This window comes from Danio rerio, chromosome 20 (assembly GCF_049306965.1).
Source record: "Danio rerio strain Tuebingen ecotype United States chromosome 20, GRCz12tu, whole genome shotgun sequence".
In the NCBI taxonomy this organism is placed as follows: domain Eukaryota; kingdom Metazoa; phylum Chordata; class Actinopteri; order Cypriniformes; family Danionidae; genus Danio; species Danio rerio.
In genome coordinates, this window is record NC_133195.1 from 54,795,131 (window position 1) to 54,819,228 (window position 24,098).

At 39.4% G+C, this 24,098-nt stretch overlaps 2 protein-coding genes across 4 annotated transcripts in view; both read right to left on the bottom strand.

Moving 5' to 3' along the window:
- Positions 1-24,098, bottom strand: part of mia3 (MIA SH3 domain ER export factor 3) — a 449,969-nt gene that overhangs the window by 128,952 nt on the left and 296,919 nt on the right. The window lies entirely within an intron of this gene.
- The window catches only part of disp1 (dispatched homolog 1 (Drosophila)), a 156,622-nt gene that overhangs the window by 25,972 nt on the left and 106,552 nt on the right, over positions 1-24,098 (bottom strand). For all 3 annotated transcript variants that reach the window (XM_017352523.4, XM_073933194.1, NM_212800.1), the window contains 1 exon segment: positions 2,254-2,283. In XM_017352523.4, the coding sequence (XP_017208012.1) occupies positions 2,254-2,283 (30 nt within the window).

Sequence of the window (24,098 nt, forward strand, 5' to 3'; positions counted from 1 at the left end):
CGAGTCGGAGCTGGAGGTGCCGAAGGACAGCCGAGCTCGGGCCAATTACTGTAAAGTCAGGCGCGGGTATAAATCGCCCTTAAAGCGGCCGCGCGGTCACGAGACAGACCGGGAGAAATCAAAAGCTGAATTGAAACTTTTGAAAATCCAGAATCAATATTGGAGTTACTTTAGCAGGCTGGAGGAAGGACGACACCATGGCTGAAGTATCACTGTTAGACAGGTCATGTTCTGTTTTTAAACTATTTTAGTCCGGCTAAGCTGATGTTAGATTGTGTTTTGTTATAAATGGCTTATATGCACAGACGTGTTGTTCAGCCACTGAAATCTACCAGTGAAAGATTGATGTGATTATTTTCAGTTTCATGAGGTCCTTTTACAGCATCGATGATGTGGATTTATATTTAGTTTAACAACAAAACACCAGTAAATAGCGCTATTCCGCCTAACCTGCTTTATTGAGCTGAAGTTGCTTTTATATTCACATTGGGCCATTTTTGAACAATGACAGCCTTCCTCTACTGTTTACCGCTAACGTTACTCTGAATATTCGCTCTGAAATAGCATGTAACTGGCGAATGACATGAACTAGTGGGTTGTCTGTCGGCTGTTGTGACGCGGTCTGCGCGCTCGCGATATCAAGGGGTGTGGCTTTGTGGCTTGAGACTTCCGCTCTCATTCACTTCCATTCATTTTTAGATGTTAAAAACTGCTTGTTTCGCTGCTTGATGTTGCAAACTGATATTTTCTTATTATATTATTCTACTTGGTCTGTATAGTCATGCAAACATTTGTTTGTAGAGCAAGTAGTTTGACCATTTTCTGCCGTTTATTATTCCTAGTCATTTCTCCCATAGGAGACTGAATCGGAAGTTCTAAAACAATCGCGAAAACAGGCGCACTTCCGCATTTTAGAATAAGGTCGATACAATGAGATAACATGTTTATTTTTCTGAATATCTATAAAAATTACATATAAATAGTCTGAAATGCAACATCTGATCAGTGGCTTTGGGAACTGTAGTATAAGCAGAATAACTCCAGACTGACTCCAGTCCATTGAATTATAAGAAAATAATGCATCTTGGACGGATCACTAGCTTGTGTGCATTCTTTTGCAAATAGTTAAACAGCCTGTCGGCAATTATTCCTTATATAAACTACATATTTTACACCTTACTATTTTTCATATATTACACATTTTCTCCGACATAGATTACATAGTTTTTAATGAAACAACCAGACAAAAGTCCTTTCTTCAGCTGTGTGTTCATCTGAACATAATGGCACACCTTGGAATTCTCATCAGCCAATCAGAATAAAGCACTTAACAGCACAGTATAACAAAATGTAATATAGTATAAGGCTTTTCATATAGTGCATTTTAAAGGGCACCTATTATGCCCCTTTATACAAGATGTAAAATAAGTCTCTGATGTCCCTAGACTAGAGTGTGTGTGTGTGTGTGTGTGTGTGTGTGTGTGTGTACGTATTTTTGTGACATATCAGGACACAAATCTGTATAATGACATGGGTATGACACGAGTATTACAAAAAGCAGGTGAAATATGAGGACATTGGTGACGTCCTCGTTTCTCAAAATGCTTATGAATCTTACAGAATGAGTTTAATCAGAGAGTAAAGCTGCACACAGTCTTCTGTGATGGTTGGGTTTAGGGGTGGGGTGGGGTGAGGGCAATAATATATGGTTTGGACAGTATAAAATGAATGGAAACCTATGTAATGTCCCCACTTTTCACAAAAACAAATGTGTGTGTGTGACTAATAATGATTTATAACTCTCTGAAACTGACCCTTTCAGGTTTTGATCATAATTGTGGTGTTTTGGTGACTGTCGCTTTAAATTCAAATGAAATTGTGCTGAGGGCGGAGCTACAAATGCCTGTGTGTAAGCATAGTGGCAGATTCAAAACAGGACTAACACCCAATATGCTAATGAGGGAGAGATGGTCACTAGTGGGCGGGGCTTTCCCCCTCTGATGACACATACAAAGTACAAAGGGACTGTTTTCATCAGGTCTGATTATAAAACGTAAATGAATACACTTTTACCATTTAAACTGGTTATATTAACACAACTGTATTTAAACCCCTTATAAAGTGATTTGTGGACCCCTTTAAAGTCAAATGAACAATCATCAACAGTTGAAATATACAATTTCATATCCATTTTTGACTTTATGCAAATTATTTAAATTATAAAACAATATTAAAAACTAGGAGTGAGCTTACCTTTTAGGAAACCGGAAAGGCCTCGGAGGACTGAAAGACACAAGCAAAAAAAAAATCAGGATTAGATGTAAGAGTCAAACAGCGGATGAAAGTACCTGTGTGGAGAGACATGTTTTTTCATGAAGGTGTATTTTAAGCGTGCGCCGTATGTGGTCTCGATATCTCAGTTCAAACACACATTCCTGCAGGGAAAATCGCAGCTGTCTCCAGGTTTCTTCATGCTGCTTTTTAAAATCAAAACCATTATGGATGTTCATATTATACGCTCACGCAGCACACACTCAACGCACAGCTGTTCGCAATCAGCCTTCATGCATGTGTGCCATATATAGGCGATCTGCACACTCACACAGGTGCAATACTGAATAGACATATTCAATAATTTAATACATTGTGATCATGATTAACATGTCAATATTGATACCCTGGGTACTTCAAAATAGAGTGAATAATTATTTATCATTGAAACTAGGGCTGCTTGATACTACGATATTATGAAAACAAGCAATATTGCTGTCGAGTATTGCAATATTGCAACGTTTACATAGAGAGAAGCTATTTTGTCTCTATGACGTGACCACAGCCATATCACCCTGCAGCCCAAGACTGGTTACACACTAAAGCTAAGCATGCCTGAGGCTCCTCAGTACCTGGATGGGAGACCACATGGGAAAACTAGGTTGCTGTTGGAAGTGGTGTTAGTGAGACCAGCAGGGGGCGCTCAACCTGTGGTCTGTGTGGGTCCTAATGCCCCAGTAAAGTGTTTATTGCATGAATATTGCAATCTGTGTACTAACTAGTCTTTACTAAATGAGCTGCATGCAAAAGACTCTAAATATAAGCAGTATTAATGATGCCAGTCTACACACACTCTCCATCTTATAGACACTATAGAGCAGGGGTCTCAAACTCGCGGCCCGCGGGCCATTTGCGGTCCTCAGTGCAATATTTTGTGGCCCGCGCCGACCGCTGTACTCTGACAGAATCAGCGGAGCGGGGAGAGAGAGCGCTTCCAGCTCCGCTGATTCTATCCGTACACAGCGGTCACTGGCATTCCCCGCCCGCCGTGTAAACAAAGGAGCGGGGATGCCGGTGACGTCACCACGCACCCCGCCCCTTTGTTAGACGCTGTGACGGGCGGGAAGAACCAAGGTAAGCTGTCCCCGCCCCTGCCTGCCACTCAGCTACATCCTGCATCTTACAGGGCTCGAAATTGCGACCATTTTGGTCGCATATGCGCCCGAAAATTAATCTATGCGACCTCATAATATATCTGGGAGCATTAGTGCGACTGCAGATAATGGTTGTAGTGCGACCTGTTTTGATTTTTTGTAAAAACGTGCTGAATCGCTCTTCTCTGCCGCTATATTGGTTCATATTAGCTGTCATTCACTCAAGGTATTCCGCTGTCAGATGACAGGAAAGGAGCTTTTATGACCACGGGAAATGCAAACGGCTGAAGAGTAAAAACTTAAAGCACACAGGTTTGCAAACCCCACCTAAAGTTGAGGTGCAGATGAAAGCGATCATGACACGTCACGTGGTGAATAATGATCCGCCAGCTGAGATCAATCGAGTACGCGCTTCTTGGAGAAGGCGCTCGAATCTCGATGCGTTGCATTTACTGCGTGTTCAGCGCAAATGTCCGCTAAAAGTCAAATCTAATACTGTACATATCATCGCCAAAGAAGCTCGCCTTTACTAAGTTTACACTGAAACTGCAGCTCATAACAAACAGCGGTATTCCGCCGGTGGTCATCGCAAGAATCTTGCGCTGCCTGCTCATAAATTGGATCGGCTGACTCGCCAGCTTTTCCACTAACACAGAAAAATGAAGATCATCTCAGACTGAACCTTTAAATTGACACAAACTGAAACCAAAACTTTTAAAGAGTGATAGAAGTGAGACTTTATTTACTTTCTTTTGTCTATTCTTTTTTGAGGTGTATATTATTTTTATTTTTTATTTAGTTACTGATGACTGCTTTGCAGCTTTCCTCATTGAATTGAATGATTTATTATAATCTTTTGTTTGTTTTGTAGCAGAAATATTATTTATTAAACTGACATGCATATAAAAACAGCAGTACCAAATAAATATTTCTTACTGCAATGCTTCATTTTTGTTTGATGCAAACTATACAATTATTTTTCATAAAGTAACAGACTTTTTATAGCAGATAACCTACATTCATGCACATTCAAGGCAGTATCATAATGAGAAATGGAATTCATTTTTTACTATTATTGTCATTTTCATCATCACTAATATTCTATAATTATTAGACATTCATTTTGGAATTATTGCACACAAATATCAATGTCTTCGCAGCATTAGTTAGATAGTTTTTTTCTGTTTTTTGTCAGTCCTATTGATGTTGTTTTAAAATACAATAAATCCCTTAAAAAGCAATTTGCAGCGGTGCTCAATCATTTTTGGTGGGTGCTCCTAAATTTTTTCTGGTGCTCCTAAATTTATTTTGGTGCTCTTAAATATTTGAAGTTGGGAGCACCGGTGCTACCAAGTAAAAAAGTTAATTTCGAGCCCTGTCTTATATATATTATAGGTAGCTACAGACTGGTACAGACTGATGTGACTGGAGTGGGGTGGAGGTGTTTTATTTATACATATATACGCCTTTTTTTTTGGTGAGGGAATGGAAGTTTTGAGTGAGTTCCCCCACTTTTTTCCCTAGGACTAGGCCTTTTGGGAGCACATATTTGTGTGAGAAGTTTTTCTCCACCTTGAACTTCAATAAGTCAAAGTACAGGTCTAGACTTAATGATGATCATCTTCAAGCCATACTGAGGGTCTCAACTGCTTCCGCTCTAAAGCCAAATGTGGTTCAGATTTGTGAGAAGAAGTGCTGTCAAGTCTCTGGCAGTAAGGAGTAGGCAAAAGATGCCATGTTCAGAAGAACTGTTCATAATCTTCACTCAATGTTCTATTAATGTTCAGGACACTTCATCTTCAGAAGAAATAATTAAAACTGTTAATAATGGCATTTGAGGACTTTTTTTTTGTGAAATCCCTTATGCGGCCCAGCCTCACCCAGACTTTGCCTCCTGCGGCCCCCAGGTAAATTGAGTTTGAGACCCCTGCTATAGAGGGAACACTGCAATCTGTGTACTAACTAGTCTTCACTAAATGAGCTGCAGCTGAAGACTCTAAATATAAGCAGTAATAATGACGCTAGTCTACACAAACTCTCCATCTTATAGACACTATTGAGGGAATATAGCAATCTGTGTACTAACTAGTCTTCACTAAATGAGCTGCATGCTGTAAACACTAAATATAAGCAGTAATAATGACGCTAGTCTACACAAACTCTCCATCTTATAGATACTATAGAGGGAACACTGCAATCTGTGTACTAACTAGTCTTCACTAAATGAGCTGCATGCTGTAAACACTAAATATAAGCAGTAATAATGACGCTAGTCTACACACACTCTCCATCTTATAGACACTATAGAGGGAACACTGCAATCTGTGTACTAACTAGTCTTCACTAAATGAGCTGCAGCTGAAGACTCTAAATATAAGCAGTAATAATGACGCTAGTCTACACAAACTCTCCATCTTATAGACACTATTGAGGGAATATAGCAATCTGTGTACTAACTAGTCTTCACTAAATGAGCTGCATGCTGTAAACACTAAATATAAGCAGTAATAATGACGCTAGTCTACACAAACTCTCCATCTTATAGATACTATAGAGGGAACACTGCAATCTGTGTACTAACTAGTCTTCACTAAATGAGCTGCAGCTGAAGACTCTAAATATAAGCAGTAATAATGACGCTAGTCTACACACACTCTCCATCTTATATACACTATTGAGGGAATATAGCAATCTGTGTACTAACTAGTCTTCACTAAATGAGCTGCAGCTGTAAACACTAAATATAAGCAGTAATAATGACGCTAGTCTACACACACTCTCCATCTTATAGACACTATTGAGGGAACACTGCAATCTGTGTACTAACTAGTCTTCACTAAATGAGCTGCAGCTGAAGACTCTAAATATAAGCAGTAATAATGACGCTAGTCTACACACACTCTCCATCTTATAGACACTATTGAGGGAATATAGCAATCTGTGTACTAACTAGTCTTCACTAAATGAGCTGCAGCTGAAGACTCTAAATATAAGCAGTAATAATGACGCTAGTCTACACACACTCTCCATCTTATAGACACTATTGAGGGAATATAGCAATCTGTGTACTAACTAGTCTTCACTAAACGAGCTGCAGCTGAAGACTCTAAATACAAGCAGTAATAATGACGCTAGTCTACACAAACTCTCCATCTTAAAGACACTATTAAGGGAACACTGCAATCTGTGTACTAACTAGTCTTCACTAAATGAGCTGCAGCTGAAGACTCTAAATATAAGCAGTAATAATGACGCTAGTCTACACACACTCTCCATCTTATAGACACTATTGCACAGTGATGGGAGCAGGAGGTCACGGGGCCAAGAGGTGGCTGTAATTTTCCTCCTCGTCGTCGTCTTAAAAGGGAATCCATGGAATGCTATAATTAGTGGTTGCCATGGCGCTGGGAGGCACAGATGAACAAAAGCCATTGGCAAGAATTTTTCACCACAGGGCGACTTCTAGAGAGGCCGTAAATCCCTTTGAAAGTTCAGCGGACACGTTAATACAACAACCAGATGTTGCAACCACGCACACACATTGAGGAGGCATCTGCATAAGGTGAGTCCCATTATACGAGATGCACGTCCTTCTGCAATCAAGAGAAAAGTGCATAATCAAATAACCAAACCCAAAAGTAAATAACGAGGAACAGATTTCCTGCGCTTCCTGTGCAAAGGCAGCGAGGACGGGAAGGGAGGTGGGGGGGGAAAGGCAATGCAATGATTTATAAAGTGCGCTATCAGCGAACACTCCATGTTTGGGAATCTGGAATTCAGGGGCGTGAATGAGAGATGGTCCAAAGTGGAATAACAGTTATGAGATATCGGGATGGATTGTTCCACTGGAGTGCAACAGCTCTTCAATGCTATTTGGGAGTTTCCCCCGTTGTGTGATTGTTTGAGTTTATTATTTCATACTTGGATGGGTGCAACTGTTTGTTTTCTGGTCAGCCAGGAAAGAAAGGAATTAGTTCAGTATTTTAGTGCACACTTTAATACTTGCAATTGATGATTCTGGATAGAACATGCAGGAAAATATCATTGCAAAGTATGTGTTTTAAGGCAACATGATGCTGGAAAAATGAAGTCTCGTCTAACAAATCTGAGCTTTTTTCTGCATTCTCTATTGGATTGGAGTCAGGTGATTGGCTGGGCCATTCTACAGCTTGATTTTCTTTCTCTGAAAGCATCTGAGTCTCTCCTTGGCTGTGTTTTGGATCATTGTCTTGCTGAAATGTCCACCCTGGTTGCTAATGTAGATGTTGGACTGAAGCAGCTGATATTTATTTACACTAAGGAAGGGCAGAGGGTTGCTTAAGAACTACTACCAGATTTCAGCTGCTGTCTGGGCTTTCACTGCCGAAATGCACCTTTCTTTCTTCATGCTTTACAATGCTTTTTAATTTTATTACACATAACTTAATTTGTTAACTAATTAGATGGGTTTTCTTTTCATAAATTGATTTCTTTGGTTGTTACCAACATCTGGGGAAAATTTCATGTCAACAGCAACTTACAAGCCTTTTTGCACTATATACAGTTGAAACCAGAAGTGTACATGCACTCTAAAATAAGAAACATAACCATTTTTTTAAATGTCTGATGGTAAATCATACTAAACGTTTACTACTATAGGTCCGTTAGAATTACCTAAATGATTCACATTTGCTAAATGCCAGAATAATGAGAATTTGTTTTTGAAAATGTTTTAATAATTTCTACATACATTTATTTATTTATTTATTCTACATACATTTGTACATCCTTGGTATTTTTTTTTTTTGTTTTGCTTTTAAACTTTTTGGGTCTCCTTCCCCAAGCTTCTCACAATAGTTTGAAGGAATTTTGGCCCATTCCTCCTGACAGAACGGAGTCAGATTTGTAGGCTGTCTTGCTCGCACAAGCTTTTTCAACTCTGCCCACACATTTTCTATAGGATTGAGATCAGGGCTTTGTGATGGCCACTCCAAAACATTCCCTCTGTTGTCCTTAAAGCACATTTTAACTAGTTTGGCAGTATGCTTAGGGTCATGGTCTGTCTGGAAGACCCATTTGTGGTAAGTTTTAATTTCCTGGCTGATGTCTTGAGATGTTGCTTCAGTGTTTCTACATAATGTTCTGTCTTCATGATGCCATCTATGCTGTGAAGTGGACCAGTCCCTCCTGCAGCAAAACAGCCCCACAACATGATGCTGCCGCCCCCATACTTCACAGTTGGGATGGTGTTCCTAGGCTTGTAAGCTTTCCCCTTTGTCCTCCAAATGTAACACTGGTCATTATGGCCAAATAGTTCAATCTTAGTTACATCAGACCACAGGACATGTCTGTATGTTTGCATGTTCTCCCAGTGTTGGTGTGGGTTTCCTTTGGGTGCTCTGGTTTCCCCCACAGTCCAAACACATGCACTATAGGTGATCTGAATAAACTAAATTGGCCGTAGTGTTTGTGTGTGAATGAGTGTGTATGAGTGTTTCCCAGTACAGGGTTGCAGATGGAAGGGCATCTGCTGTGTAAAACATATGCTGGATAAGTTGATGGTTCATTCCGCTGTGGTGAACTTTGATGAATAAAGAGACTAAGGCGAAGGAAAATGAATAAATGACTGATTCCCATGCCTAATTGTTAATAGTTTAGAAATTACAATCAGAATTAATATTAAAATAATATTTGATGTGTTTCAATATCGTGTTCCTTATTATTAAATTGTGTTTGACGCACTCTAAAAAAGAAAGAACAACTCATATTTGTCGAACAGTGAAATTACGCAAAAACTGCAAATCAGAAGGGTTTTTTGTGCATCCTTACTTTGCACAGAAATGTTATTGCAAGAAGTAACGAATGCTGACAGATCATGAGGTTAATTAATAAAGAAAATCCAGGGCAGTGAGGTCAAAAAAACAGTGTGGTGAGGAGGGGAAATGGTAGCCAAAGGTTAAAGGTCAAAGAGGGGAGAAGGAAAATAATGTGGAGCTTTGAAGAGAAAACAAGACAACATTGAAGTTCAGTAGAGTACATGATGATCTACTGCCTGACCTCAGCGGTTTAGGAGAAAACAGACTAAAGTGAAACTAAAATATCCAGATATGTACAAAATACACTTTAAAGGTTGAAAATGATGAAATAGTTTACATAACATGATACTTTTAGTCAGCTATAGTGACATTGTGAAAATGAACAGTGTTTTTTGAGAATCCTAAAAATGTTTTAATGGTTTCCACAAACATATGAGGCAGTTTAACTATTTTTAACAATGACAATAATTTTAGATATTTATTTACTTATTTAACCATCAAATCAATACACGAGTATGATTTCTGAAGGACTATGTGACATTAAAGACTGGAATAATTATGTGAAAGATTCAGCTTTGAATCCCAAAAATTGTCAGCACAAAAAATCCACGCCCCCTACTTAATATTCCATATAAGTCGGAAGCACATCAACATACTGAACTAAAGGTGTCAGTAACTTCAGGTTCTTATTCAGTAAATGTGTTTCCATCAGGAGTTTGCATGTTCTCCCTGTGTTGGTGTGGGTTTCCTCTGGGTGCTCCTGTTCCCCCAACGGCCAAACACATGCGCTATAGGGGAATTGGACTAAATTGGCTAATTTGGCTAAGTGAGAGAGAGTGTGTGTGAAAATGCGAAAGTGTATGGGTGTTTCCCAGTACTGGGTTGCAGCTGTAAGGGCACCCGCTGAGTAAAACATATGCTGGAATAGTTGGTGGTTCATTCCGCTGTGGCGACCCCTGATAAATAAGGGACTAAGCCAAAGTTTATGCACATTTATTCTTATCACCTTAAACGTTCATCCGACTCAGTTTTCCAAATGCACATCTTGGCATCCCATTAGGCATTATTTATTCAATATTCCAAAATGTGCATAAAAATAGGAAGATGGAAACATAGCTTGTGAGAAATTCCTTGCAAATGTCAACTTTGCCATGAAAAACTATTTTAGGTTCAGGTTCACTAAGACTTTAAATAAAGCATTTCTGCATCTACATTCTATCTCAGAAGCAGAAAAGCTAGTTCATGCTATTATGACCTCTAGACTAGATTACTGTAATGCTGTTTACTGGTTGTAATGCACCTGCTATTAATAAACTTGCAAAATTCAGTTCTTACCAGGTCAAGAAAATTCTAAATATAGTTTAGCTCATGTTTATCCAACCAACCTTCTGTCTTGCTACAATCCCACCCGCTCCTTAAGATCAACTCAGGGCTTCTAGTAGCACCCAGAATAGCAAAGTCCACTAAAGGAGGTCAAACGTTTTCTTAAACTCTGGAATTCCCGCTAATGTCTGACACTCAGCCACACCCTCTCAGTTGAAAACTAACTAAAAGCTCATCTTTATAGTAACGCATATGCACAATTGATCACATAACTACAATTCAACTCTTCAAATGCATTCGTTCACATTACATTAGTATCTTGTGCAAATTAACCGCTAAGTCCGATAACATCGAGGACAAACAAACATCTAAATACACAAGTTTTTCATTGAATAGGTTTTATTATTATATGTAAATGCTATGTGTTTTAGAAGGAAACTACATAATGTATAACGTCAAAGCCATTTCAAGTCTCAGTAGGTGTACACCAAGGAAGCGCCCTTTCTCCGCTTTTTTTCATTCTTCCAATGGACACCATTACTCGAGACATTCAGCATCCAGCTCCATACACAATACTCTATGCTTATGACGTGTTCTTGGCCTCTAACAATAACATTGACTTGGAGCAATTCGTCCAGACCTGGGACGAATGACTGGCACGACATGGCGTGCGACTAAATTTCAAGAAGACCGAGTACTTGACGCCAAAGCCGAAAGAAGATGGCACAATGAATGTCAGTGGCACCGACATACCACGCACGAAAAAAATTCAAATACCTTGGATCGGTGATTACAGCTGATGGTGACCTGCGACCTGAGATCACTGCGCGGATCAATGCCACATGGACAAAATGGCTTGCGACAACTGGCGTGCTCTGTGACCGTCAGATGAAGGATCATCTGAAATCGAAAGTCTACTGAGCAGTTGTTCGTCCCGTCGCCCTGTATGGAGCTGAATGCTGGCAGATCAAGAAGACTGCCGAAAGACGTCTCGCTGTGATAAAAACTAAATGCTGCCATAGATCAGCGGAATCACCCGTTTTGATCATGTTTGCAATGATGACATCTGACAGCGATATGTAGCACCAATCAGAGACAAAATGCAAGAAGCCCACCTTCGGTGGTATGGCCACGCACTACGTGCAAGCGAATACTCTCTTGCAAAGACCGGCCTCAACATCAGTGTTGAAGGAAAACGTCCGAAAGGTCGCCCAAAGCAGCGATGGCTTGATACGCTACACGCCGACCTTGTTGCCGCACGACTTCATCCTGACCAAGCCTTAAACCGCGACAAATGGAGGACTTGTTCCAAAAGAGCCGACCCCGCAATCATATGGGACTAAGGCCAAAGAAGAAGAAGACTACATACTGTATAACCACAGGTTAACTCTTTATATATTGCTAACCCTTTACACAACTCTGTAACATTTCTGATTTTGATTGTAATGTGATAAACAATGTGCATGTACTATCAGAATTTTCAGGAAATCAGTCGGACAATAAACTGACTCCAATTTTGTTCCAATTAAAGATGTTTCTCATGTAGTATAACAATAAACTGAGGTCAAAAAACTGTGTTGCTCTGTTTTTCCTCCACTTTTGCATCTCGTAATATAACTTAGCACAGTCCAATAAAGGTAAAGCAAACCCTTACAAACAGTAGGGGTGAAATAAGCGAATGTACACATCTAAGCATATCAACATGTGTAAACTGTACATGGATTGGAGCACTATTAACAAATTCTATGGCTCTTACACAGCATATCGAACTGTTTTTAACGTCTAAATGCAAGTATGAAGTAAACAAGTATGGAAGTAAATGAGACCAGAAGCCTTGAGCCAAAAAGATTACAAAGGCTGCAGTCATTCGGACATCAAGGATAAGGTCAATACAAGTAAACTTGAATTGAACAATCCCAGTAGAAGCAGCCCAAAACCCGCGTTTGAATGACGTGCACACATGCATCTGCTGGATCCACGAGTGCTGCGAGGCCGAGAGGTCAAGTCCTGATATCTCCGCATTCTTCGCTTTGACACACATGGATATATGGACTGCAGGCAGGGAGGCTGGATTTCAACACTGTGGCCAACAGTTACAAGCTGTCCAAGAAACATCTTCATTATCTGCTGGCCTCCCGCTGCACGCATTCGACAGCCTGAGCTACACGCTGAGGAATGCAGAGTAAAACACGCCTTCAATGATATGATACACTGACATCCAGACCAGGGTCAGGGGGACTTAAGCTGCTTCAATGCACGTTTATTTCACTTCAAAATGGGTAAAAATGTCAAGAAGTGGAATGAATGAATGAATGTGGAAAAGAAAGTTTGAATGAAAGATCAAGAGCATATTTTTATCAGTTAAACTTTAATGGATATAATACACTTCATGATATAAGACACTGTTGTTCAGATGAGGAGCAGGAGGATTTAGCCTGTTTCTCTGCACTTTTATTGAACTTTAAAATGGCAAAAGTGGAATGAATGAATGAATGAATGAATGAATGAATGAATGAATGAATGAATGAATTGCATAATTTTAAAATTAAACTATTTTTTTGATATAATACACTTCCTGATATCATACATTGTTATTCAGATAAGTGTTGGGGGGGGATGGATGAATGGATGGATGCCATGGATTGATAGATGCATGGATGGATGGACTGATGCATGAATGGATGGATGGGTGTCATGGTTGGATGGATGGGTGTCATGGATGGATGGTTGCCATGGATGGATGCCAAGGATAGATGCCAAGGATTGATGCAAAAGATGGATGTCATGAATGGAAAGATATCAGTAATGGATGCCAATGATAGATATCAAGGATGGATGTCATATATATCACAGATGGATGAATAGATATAATGGATGGATGCTATGGATGGATTGATGCATTGACAGATGCATGGATGGATGCCATGGGTGGATAGATGGCATGGATGAAGGGCATGCATGCATAGATTGATGAACACAAGGATGGATGCCAAAGATGGATGCCAAAGATCTATGCCAAGTCATGGATTGATGGATGGATGGATTGATGTTAAATGGATGTATGCCAGATATGCATGTCAAAAAATTCAAAGAATTTCATAGATGGATGGATGTCATGGATGAACGGATGGATGTCATAGTTGGATCGATGCTATGGATGGATCCTATGGATGGATACTAAGGATGAATGCCAAAGATGGATAACATGGACGGATGGATGTAATGGATGGCTAAAGGGATAAATGGATGGATACCAAAGATGGATGTCATGGATGATTCTATAGATAAATAAATGGATGTCACGAATGGATGAATGGATAAATGGATGGATTCCAAAGATGGATGTCATTGATGGATTTATGGATAAATAGATGGATGCCAAAGATTGATGCCAAAGATGTCAAAGATGGATGTATGTCAGATGGATGTCATGGATTGATGCCAAAGATCTATGACAAAGATGTCATGAAAGAATTGATGTCAAATGGATGTATGCCAAAGATGTCAAAAAAGTCAAAGGAAGTCATAGATGGATGGATGTCATGGTTGGATGGATGGATGGATGATGGATGGATCACATGGATGGATGGATGTCATGGATGGATGACAAGAATAGTTGCCAAGGATAATTGGATAGATGTAATGGACAGATGAATGGATGGATGCCAAAGATGAACGTCATGGATGAATGGATGTCATGGATGGATGTAATGGACCGATCAATGGATAAATGGATGGATGGATAAATGGTATGGATGGATGAACGGATAAATGGATGGATAAATAAATAAATGTAATGGATGGATGAATATCAAGTGGATGGACGTCAAAGATATGTGCCACAGATGAATGTCAAAAATCTTAAAGATGGATGAATGTCAAAGGTGGATGCCAAAAGTGTTTTAAAAAAATTAAGAACTGCTTTTATTCTAGCCAAAATAAAACAAATAAGACTTTCTCCAGAAGAAAAAATATTATCAGACATACTGTGAGAAATTGCAGAATCTGTTAAACATCATTTGAGAAATATTTAAAAAGCGTTAATAACTGTGGCTTCAACTGTAGCTGTTGCTGAAATCTCCACTCACTTACATTTAGTCATTTAGCAGACGCTTTTATCCAAAGCGACTTTAATCAAACTAGCCAGATTACTGGTATATTAGCATTACAGCCTGTAGACTCACTAGATTCAGCTCATTGAGTGAGTGAGTGATAGAGCTGTGAACCTACACTAGTCTCACGGTTCGGTTTAGTTACGATTATCATGCCATCGATTCGGTTCAATTCGATATCTCGGTGCATTGACGATGCTTTTCATACACAGTTTTTATATTTTCTTCACAGCAGCATTTCTTGTATAAAAATGTATGAATATATTTATATATTATTTGTAATATAATTTTGTCATTTAATACAAACAGTCAGAAACATAAACTGTACCATTAAACAAAACGAGCATTTAGCAAATAATATAAACAAATATAAACATCCAGCTCACTTTCTGATCCTTGTCTAGTTCTCTTACACCTCTTTGATTGGTCACACCCTCAACAAAAACGGTTGCGATTGGCTCTTGCGCGCTGCGCTCTTCAGATGAATGATAAGCGGCAGGCGGCAGCGGCGATCTCACAGCTGATGTATGATAGACACGGTGGAGAAAACTCTGCAGACACGCGCTCGTTTCTTTATCCAAAAGTAACGCTGTAAAACAGCCGAGAGGAGAAGAAAAGCCACGCCAGCAGGTCAAATGGGCCACTGTGTGTGTGTGTGTGTGTGTGTGTGAGAGAGAGAGAGAGAGAAAGAAATGAAGTTCTTTCATTCTCTCAATCTCAGTGAAATAGGGTCAGTGAAAGACTGATCCAGCAAACACACACAGTGAAATTGTGCACAGTTTATGGGTTTTAAGTAGTTAGAGCGATGTAAATACTCGCAATCGCCTCCCTCACGACAGAGCGCATATAAGGTAAATGACGTCAGTAATAACCGGTTATGATTATTACTGAACCGATACCGAATTGTCCATCGCGGTGCACCGAAGAAACGATTAATTTTGACACCCCTAGTGAGTGAGTGAGTGAGTGTGTGTGTCCGGCTCAGAGACTCTGCTTTGATATGGAGCATGTCTAGACAGGGCCAAACTCATTTAGTGCAGCACACACCTCAGGCAGAGTCTTTGTTAGCGCACAACATCCAGATGCAAACAGCAGACATGCTCCGGCTAATGCCACTTTAACCAAAGCCTGACGGAGAGATTTAAAGACTTTGATTCATTCACTAAACCCAGCCTCTTTTTTCTAGGCACTAAACGAGAAGTTCACGACCTTAGTGCTGGAGCGATTCCCATGACAGGGTATATACAGGAATCAGAGAGTCAAATACATTACTTATTAAGACCTCATTAAAAATGCTGATGTCTATATATTAGAGCTGAATGATTCGGGCTAAAATGAGAATCGCATTTCTTTTGCCTAAAATAAAGATCACGATTTTCTCACGATTCTGTAGATATAAAGTAAAGGTTAATATGAGTTACAGTGTTGCATGAGTCTCTGCAACACAACACTGATAAAAAAAATAATAATAATACAATAAAACCTCCACTATGAGCTCTACGTCTAGAGAAAAGTGTGCGATTGAAGGTAGAAGAGAGGTTTTGAGTGTGAACGAGAGATGAAATCAGAAGCAGGAAGAGAGGAAATGAAAGGCAAAGGCAGGAAATTTGCACAGACAGGTAAAGAAAGAGACTTTGAGAGATGCCAAGATAGATCAAAACACACGTCCATGGAAAAAGCTCCACCTTTTATAAAAGCAAAATGGTGATATGGCTTACAGGAATTATTAAATGACAATGGCTGGGATTTAATTAAATAAAAATACGCACAAAGTGAAGCCTGGCACGGTGTTTGTTTATGCACAAGCAGCTCATGAGGAGGTATTTTCAGCTTCTCAGTAAATATTTGCATACTGATGCATTTAAAATACACACAGCATCCATTCATCTTGTCAAACCTGTAATAAAAAGCAGGTATCAAACCATCCCTACATTTTAACCAATGCATGAAAATAAATGAAGCATAGAAATGTTGCAATTAGGCTATTTTAATTGGAAATAAGTGCAAAAATGTAAAACATATAATAAATAAAATAACTTAATATTAAGTTTGTTATGACTTTTGTGCTTAATGTAACATGTTTATTATTAATATTATTCATGGCTTGAAACAATTTGCTTTGTATAACGCATTTTATAAGGTGCTATGTTTATAAATGTGTCATACTAGCATAACAGTAATAACAATAATAATATTAAAAATAAAACAATCATAATAAAAACAAAATACTACAAAATAACAATCATAATACAATTAATCTAATTGTTTTTTACTAACATTCATTTTTTTTACTATATTTATTATTATTATTATTATATATATTATTTTTTACTATATTTATTATTATTATTATTATTATATATTTATATATTATTTATTATATTTATTAATTATTACTATTAATATTAGCATGAAAATGAGCCTTTATTTCCCTTATTTTTCCCCTTGTTGCAATTGTGCAACATTTCTATCAAGTAAATAAATAAATAAAAAGCCCTAAAAAATTCAAAACAGTGTCCTAACCATGTGTGTGATTTGATAAAGCAACAATCAATAAACCAAATTCTCCCTCAAGTACACAGTAGTAAAAATAATGTATAACCATCAAGTGCACTAATAATGCAGTAAAAATTCTGTCATTGCCATATAAAAATCTACTCTACCTGACAGTAATATTGTCGCCTATCCAAGTTTTAAGAACAGCAAATAATAACTTGACTTCTAGTTGGTCATTTGGTATCAGAAGTGGCTCATATGAAAGCCAAAGACTCAAATCACTGATTAATAAAGTCTTCTGAAAAGGCAAAGAAAGTGTTCCTGCAGGACTCCCAGAGTTCATCAAGACTCTTTGCGTTCATCTTCAACGCCTCCTTCATCTTACCCCAGACATGCTCAATAATGTTCATGTCTGGTGAATGGGCTGGCCAATCCTGGAGCAGCTTGACCTTCAGGAGCTTTGATGTGGAGGCTGAAGTTTGAGCAGGAGCGCTATCCTGCTGGAGAATTGTCCCTCTCCTGTGGTTTGTAATGTAACGGGCAGCACAAATGTCTTGACCCCTCAGGCTGTTGGTGTTGATCATCCACTCTGCAGATCTGAATGTAACTCCAAACCATGACTTCCTTCCTTCATCAAACTTGACTGATTTCTCTAAGACTCTTGGCTCCATGCTGGTTCCAGTAGGTCTTCTGCAGTATTGGTGTTGATTGGGATGCAGCTCGACAGATGATTCATCAGAAAAATCCACCTTCTGACACTTTTCCAAATGATCAACTAGAAGCCAACTTATTACTTGTTGCTCTTACAACTGAGATATTTTGTCAGGTAGTGTATATGAAACCCAGAACACATGACAGTACCTAATAAAACATTTCTGGGAAGAAAAAAAATCCACTATTTATTAGAATCCTTCCTTCAAAAAAGCATTCACTCAAGTGCAATTTCTGCAAGGATCCTCTCTTTGATCGGCACAATAATAACCGCACCTGTAGCGTCAGCATCGAAAACAAGACGGTCCCAGATCAGCGTAATGCATTCCAGCTGTTCCCTCACCCTTCAATCTGTTTGGTAAACGAGGATAAGCAAGCTAGACATCGGCCTAATTTGAGGTTATGACTGGGTCCTGCTTGCTTTGATGCTGGTTTATGGGATCAGGTGGGCTTTGATCTTCACTGGGCATCTTCAGCGGCTCCTCACGCACCACAGTTACGCTCAGTAATCACCGTATTGTGATTACTGCTCTAAAATATGTCCTTTGAAATGTCTGGGTAAAAAAACAAACTACTTCTCCAACCAACTGAACACAATTTATTTTCTTTTAAGAAACATTTAAGCTATTTTGAAACAAAAAACATGGCAGGCTAAGTAATTAATTCCCTCACTGTCTTAAATGTTGTGCAGTGACACCATGGGCCCTATTATATACCCGGCGCAAGGCGCTACGCAATTGTTGTTTGTTAGTTTCAGCTTGGCACAACAGTCGTTTTGACGTTTTGCGCCACGCTGTTTAAATAGCAAATGCATTTGCACTCATATGTGCGCCCATAGGCGTTCTGGTTTAAAAAAGGAGGTGTGTTGAGGCGCATTGCTGGCGCATTGCTATTTTGAGGAACTATAGAAGACTGTTCAATAGATCAGATCAAAGTCCAGCGCAGAGTGCGTTAGTTGTGCGCCTCGCTTACACACTGCTTAAAACACACGAGATATAGAGCAATACACAAATTATATACATATACACAAATTATATACATGTAAGTTCAGTTATTGGATATCTGTAAGTTTTTGGTCTCGTTCTTACAGTCAGATTGTGTTTGGGTGTACCACCAAACTTCCATGACCAGTCGTTTTTGATATTTCATGTGCATTGCTAATCAAAATTCATGTAACAAATTAAATCCTTATGGGTCCGAGGCATTCACTGTAAAGCCTGAGGGATGGAGTTTGCAGTTAGCAGCGCTTGCCACACATTTTAATCACGAGACGTTATATTCAATCCTTCATTTATTCGTCACAATGTTGTCAGTCGTGCAACTGCAGCGCGTTCACCATCGCAAAAGGGCTTGCATTCACTAAGATTAAACTAATATTGCAGCAAATGAAAAGACCATTGTTGCTATTAAGATGACAAATAATAAGTTATATATCAACTGTTTTAAACTATTTTTAAGTGCCGCGTTTTGTGTTTTAAGGAAAAAAATTCTGCGTTAATGTGTCCTAAATATGCACATTCGGTGAACATTTTGCAATGCAAACTGATGATGATGATTCCTTACATTTATATAGCGCTTTTCTGGGCACCCAAAGTGCTTTGCACAATCGGGGGGGATCTCCTCATCCACCACCAGCGTGCAGCATCCACTTGCGCCAGACCGCACACCACACACCAGCCAATTATTATATGGGGAGGGTTAGGAGGCCATGGCTGCGTCCGAAACCGCCTACTACTCAGTAGGTACTGTATTTGAATTAAACGTACTGCTCGGCCGTTAGAAAAGTATGTTCTATACAGTATGAACGTGAAAAGTATGAATGGAAATCGAACATACTACATCCGCCATTTTGTTATAGTCACGTGACCTAAATGCGTCAATTGTGTCGCTTTACTCCCATTCATGAATTCTCTCGCGGGGCATCATGGGATAACGCAGAGTGCATGGGATGCGCACTTCAGAATCTCGCCGGAAGTAGTAACTCATCCGGCTGCTTCTCGCGTACTGATTTTCGAATTCTATGAATTCAGACAGTACTACTCGGCTCATACTGATTTTAGCATACTATATAGTATGGAAGTATGTGGTTTTGGACGCAGCCTATGACTCACTGAGCAGTATAGAGTCCCCGTCACTATACTGGGGCATGAGGACCCACACAGACCGCAGGTTCAGCACCCCCTGCTGGCCTCACTAACACCACTTCCGGCAGCAACCTTCCCGTGTGGTCTTCCATGCAGGTACTGACCGGGCGCAGCCCTGCTTAGCTTCAGTGGGCAACCATGTGAGAGTTGCAGAGAGCTAGCTAACAATTTTAAGCACAAATGCTTTCAAATAAATTTTGAGCTTGCATGGCTAAGCGTTTGGGCGCATAAGCAACTAAAATAGTCTCGATTTGGAGCCCGGTAACTTCAAATTCAAGCAGGTTCAAGCACTTTATCCAAAATCCAAGCACTTTTCTAACCTTGAGAACACTATACACTGAAAAAAATGATTTAGAGATGATTGCTTGGATTTACTCAATATTTTACGTTAAGTGGCTGTAAACAATTTATTTGGGCTGAATTTAAACGAATTAATTAAAATTTTATTAAATTTAATTTGTTGGTTTGAATTGAACTCTTTCAGGCTCAAATTAAATTTTAAAAACAGGCAAAATCTATGCTTTTAACTGTTGCAAATCAGCAACGGCTGCCTTGAGAGGGTTAACATAAATAAACGGTTTACAGCCACTTAACGTAAAAAATTTAGTCATTGTCATTTTTTCTGTGATATTAAAAATCAAGCAATTTGCAGGATTTCCAGCACCCGTACGAACCCTGTGAATGGCTTCAGAACATTTAGGATATGGTAGGCCTACATGACAACTTTCTAGTGCCTTATAATAGACTACCGTCGTGGCTTTTGTTGGCTTATAAATTACACTGAATATAGCGCATGCGCAAGATAAGATTTGGATCGGTACCAGCTGGTCGATACCCAATCCAGCAAAAATATGCGGTATCAAACCGATATCTGATCAAAGTATTTGGATCAGTGAATCCCGAGTTACCGATTTCATCTGATATGAAAAAAAGATTGTGATCATTTTTTTGGCCGTATCGCCCAGCCCTAGATTTAATAATATTAATTAATTTGGTGAAAGTCTAGATGAAGATTAGCTTGCATTTATCCTTTAGAACCGAATGTAGATGTCAGCGTGTGATTTATGTGGTGGAGATTGAGAGGCACAAGCTAAACAGTTGTTGTTCCTGATAACATGTAAAGACTTCTCAAGATGACAGCCTGAAATCGAGAACACAAAGATCATTTTTAGGCTAGTTGGCCGGTCGAGGCTTGCAGCTGTTTCACACACACACATAAATGCACATACAAATCACACACACACTAAGAAGTGCACACACACACACACACACACACACACACACACACACACACACAAACATACACACTCTGAGAAACACAGACAAAATTAGAAGCAACACAAACAAGTGCAAATACAAATACAAACATACACACACTGACTCACATGCAAACACGCACAACCCACGCAAACACATACACACTAAACCTGTACATGCACAATCGTACTCAGAAACACACAAACGCATACACACCCACACACAAACAAATGAAACCACGCACACATATCCACACACTGAAGCACGTAACTCACACTCACTAACATGCACACACACTCTGAAAAACTCATTCACGTGTACATACACAAATGCTGAAGCAAACACACAAATGCATTCAAACACACACACACACGCGCGCACACACGCGCGCACACACACACACACACACACACACACACACACACACACACACAAATGTAGATGCAAAAAAGCAACAACACATATTTAAGCAAACACACACACACAAACACACACACACAAACACACAAACACACACACACACACACACACACACACACACACACACACGCACGCACGCACACACACACACGCACACACAAACACAAACACACACACACACACACATACACACACACACACACACACACACACACACACACAATTGTAAATGCAAAAAAGCAACAACACATATTTAAGCAAACACGCAAACACACACACACACACACACACACACACAAACACACGTAGATGCAAAAAAGCAACAACACATATTTAAGCAAACACACACACACACACACACACACACACACACACACACACGTAGATGCAAAAAGCAACAACACATATTTAAGCAAACACACACACACACAGAGAGATGCAAAAAGCAACAACACATATTTAAGCAAACACACACACACCACACACAAACACACACACACACACAAACACACAAACACACACACAAACACACACACACAAACACACACACACACACACAAACACACACACACACACACACACACACACACACACACACACACACACACACACACACAAACACACACACTCACTCACACACACACACACAACACACACACACACACACACACACACACACACAGCTCTTTATGTTTCACGAATATCTTCCTTTGAGTTGAACAAAGGCCTGGAAGCTTCTGTAATTCTCTAAACATCAGGACAGATCTATCAAAGTTTCTGTCTGACGTTGATCAAACATCCTCCTGAATAGGAGCTGAACTGCTCGACTGAAGCATCTGTTGACTTACACAAGACAAGACAAGTTTCCACCGTTTACCACTGTTTCTGGCCTAAATGAAAGTGCAAGTGCTAACAAAACCAACCGATCACAACAAACCTGATGCTTCAATAATTAAATAAGCACCAAAACATCACCAGCACCAGTGTTGGCTCAGCTCAACCAAAATATTACTTAATTACGTCATCAAAATTGTACTTAAATTACATTTGTCTTAAAAAGTAACCTAATTACTCAAGTCATTTTATTACTTGACTCAATACTAATTAATATAAATAGAAAACTCTTTTAATTCTTTAAAATTTGAGCCTTATAAACAAATAAACACTTAAAAAATGTTAAGAGTAAAGGCTCGTACACGCCGCTTTCCGTTTGCATTTATCGTCAGCCTTTTGAGACGTTTTTCTGCTTTCAAACCAGAGCGATTTTCCTTTGCGGCGAGTATGCAGTATCACTCCTTGACAGTAGATGGCGCTTAAAGGGCACCTAGGTTACCCCTTTTTTCAGATTTAATATAAGTCTTTTGCGTCTCTAGAATGTGTATATAAAGTTTCAGATCAAAATACCCATCAGATTTTTCATTATACCTTTTACAAGATGCTCTTTTATACTGATTTCCAGCAGGGGGTGGTTTTGTCGTACTGCGCCTTTAAGACGATTCTTTCCCGCCCACTGTTTCTACATGCCTCCTCCCTCAGCTGCGTCAGACAACAGACAGACTTAAAGGAAGAAGGTCTCACGTAGCGTTTGTGAGATACTACAGTAAGAACTAACCTTTGCTAATCAGTATTGTGAAGTTGCATTGATGAGTCACACACAATATCGTTACGCGCACACACACACACACACACCGCTAATGACACAAACACACAGGCAGGCAGACAGACAGAGCGCGCTTAGCCTAGTTAAGGCTAACCTCAAGTGTGGATATCTCTTATGCTAATGTACAAAATAAACCTGCTTTAACTTCCACAAACCGGGATTGAAGCGTCTTCTTTTATAATTGTTCTGACACGCGGCTGTGCTGATGAAGTAAAGCTGAAGTAAAACGCTGTAATTAATTACACACATACTCTGTTTTAAAACACTTTAAACATGTGAAACTCACTCTTAATCACATTTGATGATGATTGCTGATCCCAGCGAACAGAACAGACCTTTTATTCTCGGTTGCTTTGCGTATGTCTGCCTGGTCTTGTTGACATATACACGCGACTACCGGAACATGTTAATGCGCGCAGCCGTCAATCAATTCGGTGGGCGGGGGGATCGCACACCTACGTAATGGTGCGATTGATTTGAAAACAGCTCCAATTGGCTGACCCTTTTTTTTGTAGCTAAATTGAAAAAAAAGGACTGGGTGTGTTTATATCACCCCAGTATGACGGTCTATACACTATACCAACACACAGATCTGTCCAAACAGCTTGAAAAGTAGATTTTTTACCATAGGTGCCCTTTAATGAAAAACAGATGCTCAGGGTGCAATGATATTAAATTTAAGTCTCTGACACCATAGATATATACATTAGATGTCGCCTACCCTGTTGTTGACTATTGGAAGGAATGCGTCAATA